The sequence below is a fragment of the Orbicella faveolata genome, unplaced genomic scaffold (assembly GCF_042242905.1).
Source record: "Orbicella faveolata isolate gen_17 unplaced genomic scaffold, um_ofav_v1 contig_37, whole genome shotgun sequence".
Taxonomy (NCBI): Eukaryota; Metazoa; Cnidaria; class Anthozoa; order Scleractinia; family Merulinidae; genus Orbicella; species Orbicella faveolata.
Window position 1 is genome coordinate 2,027,501 of NW_028301566.1, and position 17,157 is coordinate 2,044,657.

General features: G+C 39.2%; 1 protein-coding gene, 1 long non-coding RNA gene and 2 pseudogenes across 3 annotated transcripts in view; 2 read left to right on the forward strand and 2 right to left on the reverse strand.

The window, feature by feature from the left end:
- LOC110062482 (uncharacterized) overlaps positions 1 to 17,157 on the reverse strand; it is a 41,612-nt gene that overhangs the window by 13,314 nt on the left and 11,141 nt on the right. For both annotated transcript variants that reach the window (XM_089275642.1, XM_089275643.1), the window contains exons 2-3: positions 8,969 to 9,074; positions 2,488 to 2,615 (exon numbers count right to left, since the gene is read on the reverse strand). In XM_089275642.1, the coding sequence (XP_089131768.1) occupies positions 2,488 to 2,615; positions 8,969 to 9,074 (234 nt within the window). The remainder of the gene's footprint in view (positions 1 to 2,487; positions 2,616 to 8,968; positions 9,075 to 17,157) is intronic.
- LOC149101583 (uncharacterized) lies at positions 2,850 to 3,722 on the reverse strand (annotated as a pseudogene).
- On the forward strand, positions 4,532 to 5,177 carry LOC149101584 (uncharacterized; annotated as a pseudogene).
- Positions 9,420 to 13,479, forward strand: LOC149101585 (uncharacterized). The gene is made up of 2 exons (XR_016202832.1): positions 9,420 to 9,850; positions 10,017 to 13,479. It is a non-coding gene; the product is annotated as an uncharacterized LOC149101585 (long non-coding RNA).

A 17,157-nucleotide genomic window follows, 5' to 3' on the forward strand; every position in this document is an offset into this window, starting at 1 on the left:
AGCATTTTTGTTGCATTTTCAAGGATTTTTCTCTTGCTTCTCTTGATTTCTCTCTTACTCCTAAATTACGGTAAAACTGTTATAGTTTACCCCGTTGTGCGCCTAGGATTCTGTTAATTGGAGTTTGGGATATCTGTGGAGATGGGGATGACTCAAAAAACTACAGGAACAAATTCATGCAGTTAAGAAAGGACGAGGGTGGTTTTTCGGATGGCATTGTGTGGGTTCGACTCTCCTGACAGAACTTATTATAACCAAGATTTGACATGAGGCAGATTTGCCATCCTTTATCTTACCCTAAGGGATATGTTTAGACCCACAACGTAAATGACTTTAAGGTCGCGTGGGACACCAAGGTATGATTTAATTCATAAACCAAATTGTTGGGGGTAGATGTCTCCGTTTCAAGCTTCAAATTTCTCAGTTAATCTTGACAGTCGATTCCACTGAAATTTAAAAAGGGATTTTTAGTGGACTATGGAATTACATCATGATTGTCGTTTTACTAGTGGATTGCGCTTAACAGTGATATTTTAGGCTGCTCGTGTTAGAACTACCGAACAGCAATGTTTGTGTCCAAGTTTTCTAATTGAGAGGTACAGTATAGTAAATCCTCTCATGACGTATTGGTAAACTTATAACCTCTTTTCTGATATGACAGTGACAGATTTTATAATTTCAAGAATTTTTGAAAGTAATTGACTTCTAAGGGCGCAAAAATGTGACGATTAGACTTTGAAACCTTCGGTTTTCATTAAGAAAGTTAGTTTTGCAATTCTGCCTCAGTCACATCACGATACTGTTCACAAAATTTATCTCCTTCCCGTATAAATTCCTGAAATTCTATATTCGCAACGAAAACTTAGATAGAAATTTGCAGATTCTCATTCTCCGAAAATGACACGAGCCAATAATCTATACAACAACGTGCACCCTTAAAGCTGTGAATCTAATTAGGATAATGTACTAACTTCCAGTGTACTAGCCTCCATTCCATTCCCATTGTGTCCGAGGATCCAATCAGACTCTAGCTAAGGAACGACACAAAGAACGGCTGCAAAGGAGGCTACAGGAACTTAGTCACCGATTTTAAAAGCCGCGATGTGATTGGTCAGTTCCTGGGAATCGAATGTCCGGCTCGGTTCAGCAGACGTTGGTGGGGAGGGAGAGTAGGACCGACACAAACAACGGCTGCGAAGGATGCTACCAATGCACGTGCTCCGTTACAGTCCAAGAGAAGGGGTTTCATTTTGAATTTTCATTGAGAGCAACGAGCTCTCAAACATAAGTTGTATGAGTTTTTTAAATGCGCAACAAGTTCATCCCTCAACATTTCAATCACGAGAGTAATTAATGATACGCCTAAAACCGACTGTATTGAATAACTTAGACTGAGATCAGAAAAACAGTCTTCTCATGAATGTTTGGTGCATTTTTGGAATAAGTCGTCGTAGTTTGTGCATAGCCTTTAAATAAATAGATACGTAATGGGAGCAAGCGTCCTACGCGACATTAAATTACCAAACATTATGTTTATTTATGTGAAGGATTGCTACCACGTGATAACTCTGGCGTTGGGTCTGGTCGTACCAGGTACAGAAATCGGCCAATTGGGTTGTGGAGCAGATCCTGCTTCATTAAAGGCAGCAACTGGAGCTTAATTGGCCATTCTATCCCTCGCTTTCGAATTTGTTTGTCTAAGGTAAGCAAGTTTGATCTGCTCTGTTTAGGTTCTGATTTTCAGCTAAAATCATAAGTCTCAGAGAGTTTTATAAACGGAGTCTTATTAGCCAAAACTTCCGAGCTGTTGTTAGCTTTCCAAAAATGTTAACCTCTCCGTAGCCTTGGTGTTACGGAGGGTGTTTACTATTTAGTTCCAAAAAATATCCGGACATTCCTTAACTTTCCTAGAGCAAATAAAAACGCCTTCTTAGGTCGATCCAAAGGAAAGTTTTCGGGAGAAACGGAACAACCGAAAAGGTAGTCTCATTTTCCTGGTTGGAATTCGTGTCCTGTTTGCTTTAATACCACTCATTCTCGTCTTTGATCGTCTTTGCGGCTAATTCCAGATTCTCACTGCAAATTAGAGTGAACTGCATAAATGCTAAACCTCCATCTATAACGCAGTTTTCCAATTAGGAATTTTGTGACCATGCACTTTGCCCATATAAACTGAAGAGTTGTGGTGTTATATTGACAAAGAAGCGGGCTAGTTGTTCATATCCATAACGGTCATGGCGTTCTGAACAGGAAAAAATGTCTGGATGCCTTTCCTCAATTTAAACCTTGAAAATGTGACTCACCTGTAAGCCAGGGTAAGTACATTTTTTCCTGAGCTGTTGTTAGTTGTCCGAAGATGTTAGCTTGCTCTCCGCACACAAAAAGAATCAGTTTCTTTGTGTTACGAAGGCCGGGTGTGTATTGTTTCTAAAAAAAATCAGTAAAGCCCTTTCGGAATGTAAATGAAACACGACAACTCTGACCTACCCAGATGGGGCTTCCTCTCCGGTGTATTTCAAAACACACAGTCCATAGTCACTCAACTCACACGTGGCTGTGCTTTGATAAGCAATTGGATGGTGAGCTCTATGCAAGTTTCCGAAGAAGGCGCAAGCCTGTTGGGAAATAATTAAGTTGTTCAAAAATTTCATTACCGTACACTCGTCTGTTTTATTTTGATATAAAATAATTATCATTGATTTAGAAGAAATGAGACGAGAAATATGAGTGATAGAAACCGACGTTTCGGTGCATCTTGCACCATTATCAAGGTTACATAATTAATGATAAAAAGCGGTTTGTGTAGAGGCTAAGTTGAAGCAAATTTGCATAAAAGAGTGCCAAGCTAATTACTTGAATACTTTAGCACGAAGAGAATCAGACTGTACATTCAATGCTGGTTTAAGATCTTGAATAAAAAGCATTTCATTAACAAGGCAGTCAAATTTGTTCGTGCATTTCTTGATTACATTGAAACATGCTGAGAAATTGTTCGGAACAGCAGTGTTATGTTCTTTGGCATAATGCTTGTAAATAGATGGTGCCTTTTGACGGTGTCTCTCAACTTGTGTGTGAAGGTGGCCCTTTGTGTACCCGACATAACCTGCATCACACAAGTCACACTTGAATAAATAAACAACGCATTGCTGGGTTACGATGTTAGGCTCAGGCCCACGCAGGCTTAGATCTTGTTTAAGCTTGCGGCTAGTAAACATGGGTTGGATGGTCTTTTGCACCTTGCTGCGAAGATCTCTAAGTTGTCGTTTGACAGGCAGTGCAGCATCCTGATCTTTATAGGGGATAACTATCCGGACGGTGTCATCGTATGCTGTTTAGGCTAGTCCGCTGCGACTCTCGAGGTGACAGACCTGTTAATGACGGAATCAATAAGGTGATTCGGATACCTCAGCTTACGGAAGACTCCTCTCAAGCTTTTACACTCTTCTGAGAAATATGCCCGAGATGACGATAGCCGGTGCGCGCGATCAAGTATGGTGACGAGCAAACCATGCTTGTAGCGGCTATCCACATGACTATGATAGTGCGGGAGTAGTCCTGTGTTTGTCGGCTTATCCTAAACCTTTGTTTCAACACATGGTGTGCGATTTAGAAGCTGCACCCCAAGGAAAGGGAGCATCCAATTTTCCTCTACCTCCATAGTGAAGCTCACGGCACTATGGGTGTGGTTCAAAGTATCCAAAAATACTGTAGCTGCTGACAGACCTGGCATCCTGACTATAGTGCCATCTACGTAGCGGCGGTAAAATTCTAGGAATTTTCCTTGACTTTTTTGGGACCATTCAATAGAGCACATGAATACAGTAGCAAAAAGGGGTCCAAGGGGGGACCCCATAGCTACTCCATCGGTCTGTTCGTATAGGGCCCTGTCGAACTGAAACAGCTGCCCCTTTGTAGCGACGTGTAGAAGATCAACGAGATCAGTTCTGGTCAAGTTTAGATCATAGGTGTCATTGAACAAGTTGTTCTCAAAAGCTTTGCGTGCCAGGATGTCAATTGTTTCGTCTGAGGGTACATTTGTGGGAAACGATGAGATGTCATAAGGGCCCAAGATTTCTCCCGGGTTTATCTTAATTCCACAAATTTCATTTGTGAGGGTGAAAAATATCAGTGATGGTATGTTCGTTTACCGACAGAGGCTTAAGCTTAGCATCAAGCCATTTAGCAAGGGTATAGTTGTAAGTGCCCGTAGCAGATAATATAGGACGCATTGCTAATTGCCTCTTGGGGGTCTTGGGCAACCCGTATAGGTGAGCCAGTCTTGATCCGGTAGGTCGAATGGAGTCAGCGATTGCCGATGGTAAAATTCTGGGTACTGTCGACTCTACAATACAATGGAATGCTCTAAAATGGGACGTTCTAAAGTGGGATGCTCCCTTTCCTTGTGGTGCAGCTTCTAAATCGCACACCATGTGTTGAAACAAAGGTTTACGATAAGCCGACAAACACAGGACTACTCCCGCACTATCATAGCCATGTAGATAACCGCTACAAGTATGGTTTGCTCGTCACCATGCTTGATAGCGCGCACCGGCTATCGTCATCTTGGGCGCATTTCTCAGAAGAGTGTGAACGCTTGATGAGGAGTCTTTCGTAAGCTGAGGTATCCGAATCACCTCATTGATTCCGTCATTAACAGGTCTGTCACCTCGAGAGTCGCAGCGGACTAGCCTAAACAGCATATCGCTGACACCATCCGGATAGTTATCCCCTATAAAGATCAGGATGCTGCACTGCCTGTCAAACGACAACTTAGAGATCTTCGCAGCAAGGTGCAAAAGACCATCCAACCCATGTTTACTAGCCGCAAGCTTAAACAAGATCTAAGCCTGCGTGAGCCCGAGCCTAACATCGTAAACCAGCAATGTGTTGTTTATTTATTCAAGTGTGACTTGTGTGATGCAGGTTATGTCGGGTACACAAAGGGCCACCTTCACACATGCGTTGAGGGACACCGTCAAAAGGCGTCATCTATTTACAAACATTATTCCAAAGAACATAACACTGCTGTTCTGAACAATTTCTTCGCACGTTTCAATGTAATCAAGAAATGCACGAACAAATTTGACTGCCTTATTAATGAAATGCTTTTTATTCAAGATCTTAAACCAGCATTGAATATACAGTATGATTCTCTTCATGCTAAAGCATTCATGTAATTAGCCTGGCACTCTTTTATGCAAATTTGCTTCAACGTAGCCTCTTCACAAAGGGCTTTTTATGTAATATACAGGGTGAGATGAAATTTAAAAATTCCGCTTGCCCTTCGGACAAGCTGGAATTTCATCTTACTAGCTCAAATCTCTGAGGAGCTAGTCCGAAATTATTTTATTTAAAAAGGACAACTAGATCAATTTAATATGCAAAAATAATGTAAATTAATAATACGGAGCTTAGATGAACTAAATCTCTTTGATTTCCCTTTTGAATTAAACCTTATGCAGTAAAACATTCAGGACACTCATGATCAATGCGTGGTTCCGGAAAATAATCATACCCCGCGATAAGGGTGTTTTTTTCCAGTTTGATCCCACCCCCCAGGATTTTCCAGGGGTCTACACTGTACTCCCCCCTCCCCCATCCGCTGGAATTTCCATGATTTTTCTACCTGGGTACCCCTATCCTGTGGAAATTCCACATCCATAAATAACAAGACTTAAGTCGTTTATTTCAATCTCCTAGCTACTGTTATAAATTTAGCCGCAGCCATTCATGCTTACATTATAGACAAAGACGCAAGGCGGCATATTTTTTCACAAACAATTGTAAACTGAATCTTGATTTGGTCGCACGACGTACGCTATTTTATCGTATATTATTTATGAGGATGCATACTAGGTCAGGATCAAAGATGCTGGGTAATAAATGATTAAGGCTTTGAGATTTAACTTTCCAAAAAAAATAACTGTGGAAAATTCGAGACGTAAATTCACGTCATGTTAAAAATGAATTTGAACTAACAACTGACTTAGAAGCGCTTCACTCCCAAATGGCATAGCAGCTGATTTTTTCTTCATTCAAAGAAGTTCTCATACGAGAATCTGAGAAAGTACTGAAAATTTTTAAAAGCTCTTTTATAGCCGTGTCGAAGTTTTAATTTATGCATAGTCAAAACAACATATCGAATTACCTTGCACACGTAGTTATGCCGGGAACGTAAAGTCGTCACGCAACATGTTTTTTAAAACAGCTGTTTGCCAAATATCGCTGAAATTTTTCTTTCAGGAAAGGAATACATCAATTAAGTCATACGGTTTGTCTTTGTAGTTTGTAAATGATAGTAAATTCATTTTATGCCTTAATGTTACTTTTTTAATTTGTCACACGTTTTATAAATCATGTCGTACTACATAAATAATCAAATGAAATCTTGGCTACGGCTCCAGCGCTCTTACATATGCTTCGAGACAATTAGACAAATGGCACTGAATCAACTTTGCTAGCAAACTATTATCTACACGGAAAACGATGAAAATATGCGATTACCTTTGTTACAGCAAGTTTTTGGCTCGCACCGCCGCACTGTCGGGACATGCGGTCGGGAAAAAAATTGATTTCGGTAATTTTACATTTTACTCTATCTTAGAAAAAACAATTGCATTGTTTCACTTTCTCTCACGAACTGTCTGCTAAACACAATGACTCAAGTTTGTCATTAGGAAAAAAAGAGGGAAAAAAAACAACAACAACCAACATTGTTTCAGTAATGTCCACTTGGCCTTCAGGCAGCCTATGATAAGAAGGCGCTAGCTCGACCGACCGTTTGACTAGTCCAGGGCTATCGGACAGCCTTTTTGTCGCGTCTTGAATATATCAAACATGAAAGACCATGTTTGACCACATTTCCAAACACCGAGAAGAGAGTTGAAAATACGACGCGCAGCGGAGTATTTTTGACAAACTTCGAGGAGTTTGGAAATGTGGTCAAACACTGTCTTGAGTGTTTGATATATCTTCTCAAATGAAACTTAAACTAAGGAGAAAACGGAAAAATAAATTCGTAAAAATCGATGCTAATTAAGATCATTGTCACGGTCATGATTTCTTTTGTCTAAACTTGATGAATTATTTTAGAATGAGTTTGAGAACATTAATTATGTAACCTTGATAATGGCGCAAGATGCACCGAAACGTCGGTTTCTATCACTTACATTTCTTGTCTCATGTATTTCCAAATCGTTTCTTATTGGAAGAAATCTTAGAAATATTGTTAAAAATACGGTTTCATTTTAAATGTCGTTGGAAAGCATGGAATGCAGTTTCAGTGTCGATATCTTTATATTCTGTGGCCTATTTTTGCTTTTAAATAAATTTCCTACACAACGCAATTTTGGATTTCTTGATGTCATAGGGTTAGTAATCAATTTAGCAAAAGATTTCCTGAAAAAAGCTGAAACTACATTACGTCATGAAATCTAGAATGGCGGCGCGCGGGAAATTTGAAACGAAAATGAGCCATATTTATATCCATTTTTGTTACGCTCAGATCTCCACGAATAAAAAATAATTGGGAACTACAATAGTTATTATTTTGATAATTTCGCATCAATTTGCCGCAGCAGTGTAGGTTGTCGTAATGCTATATTTGGTCTTCTCGTTTGAGCGACTTTAACAATTCTGTTGTCTTTCTGCTGAGTTGATTTCTTATATATTCTTTCGTCTTGAAGCGTTTTCAGCGAGTTAGCGCTGGTGGTGGTGTCCCATTAGAAAAAAAACATTTGTTTTTTGCTAGTGGGACACCACCACCAGCGCTAACTCGCTGAAAACGCTTCAAAACGGCCTCAAACACCGTGAAACAACAAAGAATAAGACAGGAAAGCAAGGTAAGTTAGCTTTATTCACAGAACATTAAATTTTAGGTATTTAAAGCAAACCCGTGAAGTTCCCATACAAACCCTTGTAAATCGCATCTCTGTAACACAACACCGCTCGAAGGCAAGAGTCACGTTCGCGTATGTTTCATTTAGGCCCGGTTCATACGTCGCATTTCTGCCGTGTCGAATTCAATTCAATTAAGTGCGGCAGAAATGCAACTGTCGATTCATACGTCGCACTTGTGTCGAATTTAATTCAGAATTAATACTGTCGGGTATGTCGGTCAGCGGAAAATGTTTTAAACGTAGAGTATTCAATATGGCGGACGAAAATACTGAGCGACGAAGGACTTTAATTTTGCGAAAAATTGTCCGCCAATGGAACGAGAACGAGAAGGCTGACAACGGAGCAGTATGTGTTGCAATATGTTCAGGTTGCATTGGGTCGAGAATGGCCAAGTTTCTACTTTTTCTTTGGAGGGAAAACATTTACGCATGCTCAATAAATTAACATAATGTATGCATTAGATTCGACACGACAGAAATTCGACGTCTGAATCGGTGTCGCATTTCTGTCGGATAATGCGACAAGCCCAGTCGAACGTGCGGCAGAAATGCGGCAGCCGATTCAGACGTCGAATTTCTGTCGAATTTAATTCGTTGAATTGAATTCGACACTGCAGAAATGCGACGTATGAACTGGGCCTTACATTAATTATTTCCTCTCATCTCGCGCTTGGGCCGCCTGTGACAGTATAAGTGCTTTAAAATCTTGGGAAAGATCTTATCTGTCAGTAATTTTAGGATATATCGGAAAATGTATTTGGTAATTTCTTTTAACCAGAGTGCGATCTACAGTCAGCCGTATCAGTTCATCTTGGAAGACGCATAATGCTTTTGCTGAAACCTTAAATTTCTCAGACGTCTTAGACGCCCTCTAGTATAAATACGCGGCGAATATTAAGTCTTTCAAGATAAATATGGCCAATGCGTCTGGGACGACTAATACGTGTGAGAGAAGAATGCGCCTGATAGGAGTTCCCGTATCTTCCAAGATAAATATGGCTGATTCAATTGCAGTTTTCTCATAGCATGCACAATTGTGTAATATGTGCGAGATGAATAATGCGCCCTACCGACACATTGTGGCATATTCTCGAAGCCCAGGAGTCCGTATAGGCTCTGCATGGATTCCAGCTGGCTGTACAATACGAGAATCCGGTGCAAGGAATGTGTGAAAATCTGAAAGGATGAAAATGATGCGCGAATTGAAGAGTCATTCTCTAATAACGTGTATGAAATCGCAGCTCACGGTCTCTGACTTAACACAGCAACCTTTGTTTTGCTTTAGTTTCAGACTGATGTCCAAGACAATCAGTTGGTCAAGCGCTTCTAGACAGCCCAAACTCTAATCAGGCACTCTTTTTAGTCTACCATGGTCACTTTTCTACACAGTAACAACCCCTACTGGCTTCCCTAGCCGATTATGAATAACTACCAAGACATACAACAAAACTTTATGGTTCCAGAAATTTAGTAGGAAACTCCAATGACTTCTCTCACTGCTCCTGGACAAGTCAGTCCTTTAAACTTGATTTTACCGCGGTTGGCAATCCAAGCAGTGATCTTCCCTCTCGGATAACCGCTCTGGCCTGCGCTCTGGGGAGCTCTGGGGAAGCCCATTACCAGAAAAATGGGGAGCCTGGCTACGAGTTTGTCGAGCGCATCAAAGATTGAAGTCGGCCATTTTGGTTTCATGTGTTTTTCTTTCGTAAATATGTTGTTTTTTGACTATCGACTTTTGCTCACACATAGATGAAAGCCGGTAGAGGTATTTAAGACTGTGGTGATGTATCGGTCACAACAGCACGGTCGGCGAGGTCAATAAATTGATACAAGAAAGCCAGAAAGTGGGATCGTGTTAACTTAGCATATGGGGGAAATTAAGCTCGTAGCTTTTTCTCTTGGCAAGAGAATTTGATGGTTTCCACTGGCTTTCTCTCCTTGTGGAGTCCAAGGTAAGCTTAATTTCTTGTTAAGTTTTGGTTTCATTGTTTCGTTATTGTTTTATTTTGTTTACACACATTGAAATTCTGTCTGTGTTAGTATCCGACGGAAGTTCGAAATTTGTAAGCTTATTTTAAAATACTTCAAGTAAGAAATTTGAGTTGCCTTATCTTTTAGTTTTGTTGTCGTTCACACTTCATTTCTTTTGTATTCCATGCTGTTCGACCTGAGGGAAAATTTCTTCAGAGATGGTATGTAAGTCAACCTACATGTACGATCGAGTAAATATACTCCTGAATATTTAAGTGATCATGGATGGACAAATTAAGTCCAAGAGACTGTGTTGATCTACTTTTTGCGGGAGAGATATGCTGTCCAATTGTGTCAAACATAAGGCGGACGCATGGTGGCTGGTGATGTAGAGTTTTTTTTTACTTCTAGAAATGAGAGATGTAAACAAATTGAAATCAAAACTTGACATAATTATGGAGAAGAGAATGCTTGATACTTGTCAACATAAGTATGTTCTGTAATCATTGCAAACATCTATTAGAAGAGACGTATCTGCAATCCTTCTGAATATTACTGCATTGCTAGTGAGATTAGCACAAACAATTACCGAGATATATAGGAATAAAATACAGTGATTTGTGTTTCCAATAAAGAAAATTAGTTATTTTACTTGCATACACTACAATATGTAGTACCCCTATTATTGATCGCACCAAGCTGGGGGTCTTCTCGCTATAGTTGACTAAAGGTGCCCTTTTTTCAGGCTGGAGGTATTATAAGACTTAACAGGACAGGGATTTCAAACATTAATTGATTATTTTTTCCAAGAAATCTAGTAGGGTGACATTAGGTTTGTGAAGGGGGTTTCAAGCTAGAAGCTACATGTGTATTAAAGAGAAGCCTTTCCTGTCAAAAACACTATGTAAAATGGATAGGGTTTTGACCTTGGGGCAGAGCCTCCTTGTATAAAAGGTCGTTACTTCCCTTCCCCCTCCTCATGGACAGTTATATGGTAAAAAAAAAACATAAATTGTAAATAAAAACATCCCCTTCACTTTGGGTTCAAGACTGAAACAAAACTGTCTGAAATTCTTATAATACTGAAGGAAATGCTTTTCTTTCTATAGATTTCCCATATACCACCAAGCTATAATCAAATTGTTTATATTTGACATAGCTTAAAGTAAACAAGATTCTGCCAATATCCATGTCTCACTCAAGTGAAATTCGGGCAAAATACTCTTGGCAGTCTTGGCATTCTCAAGTTGATTGTCTAAAATAAATGCTAAAATCATGTATTATAATTTTTGTATAATTGTTATACTCAGTTGTTTGAGCAACGACCATAACCAGTTCACCTTGACCTAAAATGCACTGCAGAATCCCTAATATTATACATATATTATAACCAACTTCAGTGACTAGGTGTCAATTTTGGACTGAGTGGTGAATATGGTGAAATCGCATTCAATGATTTCATTTTGAAACAGACTGTTGTTATTCTTTGGCACTACATCATGTCATGTACAATTTAATTAAGTAACAATGTTCCATTTCCAATCAAAATCAATTAAAATAAGCAGTCTGTGTAAACAACCTGTTGTTTGATTTTTTTATTACATTTCTATTTCGAGCAGTCTGGATTTGAGCCCTGGCCGGGGACATTATATTGTGTTCTCGGGCGAGACACTTTACTCTCACAGTGCCCCTCTACACTCAGGTGTATAAATAGGTACTGGCAAATTTAATGTTGTGGGGGTAACCCTGTGATGGACTAGCATCCCATCCAGGGGAGAGTAGAAATACTCCTAGTGGCTTCATGCTACAGAAACTGGAATAAGCGCTGGCCTGATGGGCTGCTTGGCACATATACAGAATTTATTTCCACTTCTGAGTTGCTGTTTGCGTCTTTTTCAGAGCGAGTGCTTGTGCAAAACGTTTCACATGAAAATGACGTGATTTTCATGAGAATGAACGTACAGGTGGCATACATTTTCATATGAATAGTTTCGCACAAAGACTCGTTTTGCCACAGAGGCAAAAATAAACTTGGGATTGGCTTATTCATCCATGAGCTGGCTCAGGGAGCCTTTGATTTATATTTGTTACTGTTTTGTTTGTTGCATTCAAACTTTGACTATATATGCGGTTGAGCCAATAAAGTATATGTATGCATGTATGTACTGAATGTATGATTGAATTGTGTTGTGTTCAATGCCTTTGTTGCAGAGAGGATATTGATGTTACAGTGAGTTCTACCAATGTTGATATTACAGGCATATCAGCATCTTATTGAAACATATAAGGAAGTCCTGTTTCCAAGATATGGCCTCTTTTCGGGCATCTCCATGGGAACAGTTGTCTTTCAATACCGTCAAATAAATTATTTTCCTATTAGATGCTTCAAATCCCAATTGTCCTCAAACATACGAAGTGTTTATTTTTTACAATGTGTACCAATATTCTTTCATTTCCATGACATGATCAAGCCAATTTTTACTTCTCTCCCATACTAAAATAAATTACAACATCTCCAAAACGATTTGCAGGTCAGCTGTCTAATGGTTCGGAATACCGAGACATTGCGCGAGGTTGAAATTGAAGATATCAAGCAATCGAAGTATCCAATAACGGGGTCCGAAATTAACTTTTTTCGGCAGGCGCCAACTGGCTACTGAAATTTTTTTTTCAGTCGCCAAATGGAAAAATGTGGTCGCCAAAAAGTGTCAATGAAACTTTTCCCTTGCAGCAAAACACAAACCAAAAGTTTTGGTCGCCACGGGCTTGCCGGCAAAATATTTGCAATCGATGTAATCAGGAATCAAACCATTGGTGAAATCATCTTTTGACCACTTTGACAGATCTACATTTCCACCTTTTGACGCCCAGAGAATATCTAAATCTTCATCTCATTTCTTCGCGGATGTTCCGTCTCCACCTTGTAATAAATTACGGAAAGATTTCAGAACATCTTTGGACACCACATCGCCTGGATAAATAATCATAGCGAAAGAACGCACGTGACCTCTTGCGCCCGCAATACGTATGTTATGGGAAACCGCTGAAAAAACATGGCAGCGAAGCTTCGCACTGATCGTCGCTGTTAGACGTTGTGGTAGATTTATAATAACAGGAAAATTGGTTTTATACTTCAAAAGCAGCGGAAAGGTAAAAAGGAAGTGACCAATTGGCGGGCGGCTTTGAATTTTATCTGAATCGATTTGGCTGAAAATCAAAGTTATTGTTTGTGTAATTATCGTGGCATGAAATAGTTAATCGCGCGCTGACGACCAGTTGTGAAATTCTGGTCGCCAGTGCAAAATTTTTAGTCGCAGTGGCGACCAGGAAAGCGCAATTTCGGACCCTGAATAATTTATGACCTCCCGGAGGCATTTGTTGGAAAATTAAGGAAGTTATTGGATTGTGAAGATGTGAGACGCAGTATGAGAGCTGTCGTAACTGATGAAGCAATGTATCTCGTTGTAGAATGGCAAGTATTTGATATCTTTCTTGAGTTATTCCCATGTACTACAGTATGATATATGGCTTCGTAAGCGAACGAATTTGCTCAGTAACTATGCTTTGGGACCAAAGAATGTGACAAATAAAATTTTGTACCTTTTCTAAATAGTCAGCATGCCTTCTTGTAGATGGCTTTTTGTGCACAAGAAATGTAATTTAGCTTCTTTATTTAGTCTTGCCTCGCCTTCTCTAACTGAGGGTGGAATTCTCTGATTAGGTTGCAAATTATTACAGTAATGGTGGCATTGTTCGTATGATCATCATTTCTATTTTATTGATGCACTCAGACAATCCCAATCCTGTATGAGTGGCTTTCAAACTGTAAAATTAGTCTGTGACAATTTGATATACTAGTATGTACTAATGCAAAATGGGGAAATTCAATTGGCTGAGCTACTTGCATGCTATCACTGATCACAAACTAATTATAATCATTGTTAAATTAGCAAACATTTGCATACATTGTATTTACAGGAAGAGTTTTTGGCCTGCATATCATAGTGCCCAACTAGGTATGCTAGGTGCCATATTTGCAATGGTGCCTGTAGTTGCACTAACTGCAACAATAACTGAGCAAACAAAATGTCACAGATATTATTGCTCTTAATATGTTATACATGTTATACAAAGTTCCCTTGGAATGGTCAGGATCCAGAAATCATTGCAGTGAACCCCAATAGGCAGAACAGTTTGTACACATGTTCAACATGACCACACAGTGGTAATGACAAAATCAAAGTGCTGCTTCTTCTGTACGTAGCAAAACTACAAGTTATGAGAGAGAGGATGCCCCCTACAGTGATTTACTCCAATTTACATACCCTTATTGTGGACATTGTATTTTGACAATATAATTAGAAAATGTGACCTCAAAACAGTATCCCTAGGTTGATGATTTTCTTAACTTGACCTGTCTACTTAAAAATGTATTACTACTATCGTAAGGAGAAATTATAGGCTGACCACTTGTTCTTGAAAAGTGAAAATTTCGTCGCTTAGCCCCTATTTTGTAAGTGATGAACACATTGTATATTTTCTAATCCACTGTAAACTTTTAAACTTTATTGATAACACTATTAGTCAGTTTACATTTCCTCAGTTACTAATTTTTTAAATACCCATGAAAAGTACCCATGAAATGAAAAAATCAAGTCATTTATTAAGTAAAGCTGAAATTGCTCCAAATTTCTTATATGAGACTTGAAGAAACGGATATATTTTCCTACCCTCAATGTTGGTAAAAAGGTCTCTTCATTTTTAGGGGTTGATTGCAAGTCTCTCAGTGATCAGTTTTCAGGTGGTAAACATCTTAATGTCTGTTTTCAGTTGCACATATATCAGAGTTGAGAACTGAATGTGTATAGTTTTATGCAGTGACAGATTTGTTTTGAAATTGATGCCTTGCTGAGACCAGGTTTTTAAAACCCTAATTTCACCTAAATCATTTAATTATACCTGACTGCAAAAGGAACACTTCCTAACTTTTTGCGTGAGTACATAGCTGAAACATTATCCACTCATCATCATTATCATCAGTTCCACTTCCCTGTTTGGAGATTGGGGCCAGCAAAGAAAAGTGGAAATCACTTACTGGCCTTCACATGGTTCCTTCCATTGATGTCAAAGCAAAGAAAATATGCTAACAATTGTTTGACAGGAAACAAAACCATTTACACACCGTTTTCGTTCAAGTACAATACAGTAATATATTATAGACATACTTTCTGAAACACCAAGCCTGAGCCCGCATTTATAAAAGGTTCCAACTTTTTAAAATTGTGGAAGGCGCTGTAGTGCAGTGGTATTATTTTTGGAAGCAATAGTTCTAACTGAACTGAGGGGGATTTTTGTTGTGATGTTGATCGCCCTTAAGCTGCCTCAAGGAAAAGACACATTCGACCACTTTCGACACTTCCGCGGTTCACTCTTTGTCGAGTGCTGACTCGACGAAGGTGATTCTCCAACCTGTTGCGAGCCACAAACTCTTTTCACAGAAGACCCTACGATCGACAATTCCTGCGAAGAAAGTGATGCCAGCAACAATGAACGGAATTCTTTAATATTCTTCACCTTGCTGTACATGGTTCGCACAGTTTCGTTGGTAAACCATCGCCAAACTTAATTTCTTACCCAAATGAAAACTCAAGCACTTTTAAAATTTCCAGTCCTTTGCTGCATTCCTCGCCGAAAATATCAACTGGGGTTTCTAAAAAAACCGTTTTGATGCAACAGCGACAAGTGTTGAGCCGTGAGTTAAACAATATGGCCCAAATCCTCCATGTCCTCCATTTTAAACACCGCTCAACACCGCTGGTCACAGCTGTTTCATATTTTCGCGCCAGCAATCGGCTCGCACATTCTGACTTCGTTCAAGATTTCTTTGTTTTCAAACAGCCAATCAAAAAAATTCGAATTAATTCGAAAATCCTATGTCCCCAGAGCCCTTCGATTCTCGTGCCAAGGCCCTGCCGGCTAAGAGGAGCGAAAAGGGCTATGGGGACGAGAATGAGGTTAGCCCCATAAAACTCTGGTTAGCCTGAACAACACTGAGGTTACAGTTGGCTGTTGACAGTGGTGAGGAGTTTCATTTCAGTGGTTTCGTTTTGGGTTTTGGCACTGCCATCAGTTGTAGAGAAATATTTTTAGAATTCTTACATTACACAAGCCTGCCTAGAAATGTAGCTTGAAAATCTGGTTGATTAAAAATCCCAGTGTGCTCTTCTAGTCTATAACTTGTTTTTATTGACCTTTTTTCTGTTTATACCTTGTTCTTATTGATCTTTTTTCTGTAACGATTTTCCAGTAATGAACATTAGCCTTGTTATAAAAGTAACAAATTCATGAACTAGCTGTTGGTGAATTTTCAACTCAGAACCATGTATTGAGCATGCATTTTATAAATAAATCAAATAAATATACATTTATATAGCGCCATTTTCCACTAATTGTCCATGGCGCTTTACAATACTTTAAAATTAAAATCCTAATTCTTTAAAAACCTAAAATCCTAAATCCTAAAAGTTAAAATCCTAAGAATTAAATACGCTATATAATACAATTAGGCTACAAATAAAAAGTAAAAACTACAAATCAAATGCACGCTTAAAAAGATAAGTCTTAAGATTAGCCTTAAAAACTGCCTCTGATGATGAAAGTCTGATCTGGAGGGGTAGTTTATTCCAGAGCCTTGGTGCCGCCACGGAAAAAGCCCTTTCACCATACGTTTTAAGATTTGCTCTAGGCTCATCAAGCAACCTGTTGTTTGAAGATCGTAGTGTCCGACCAGAAATGTTAAATCGCAGTAGGTCTCTAATGTAATCAGGGGCCAGTCCATTCAGAGCTTTAGAAGTTAACAACAATATTTTGAAAATAATCCTAAAATGAACTGGCAACCAATGTAAGCTCCTTAGTATTGGTGTGATGTGTTCCTGCCTTCTAGTCAAGGTAACAAGGCGAGCTGCTGAGTTCTGTACAAGCTGAAGTCTATTAATCAGATACTTTGGGAGACCGTACAGTAGGGCGTTACAATAGTCCAAACGCGATGTTATGTAAGCGTGAACAATGGTCTCAGTAGTACTCTGGGATAGGTATCGCCTAATTTTAGCTATACTACGAATGCGGAAAAATGCGCTCTTGCAGGTTATTTTAACGTGTTCTTTGAAATCCAAACATTGATCGAATGCAACTCCTAAATTCCTGGCCTGTTTACTAGACTTGATTACTTCATCACCAACTCGTATATAGTCGAGGGGTGGTCGTGGACGATATTTAGAACTAATAACCA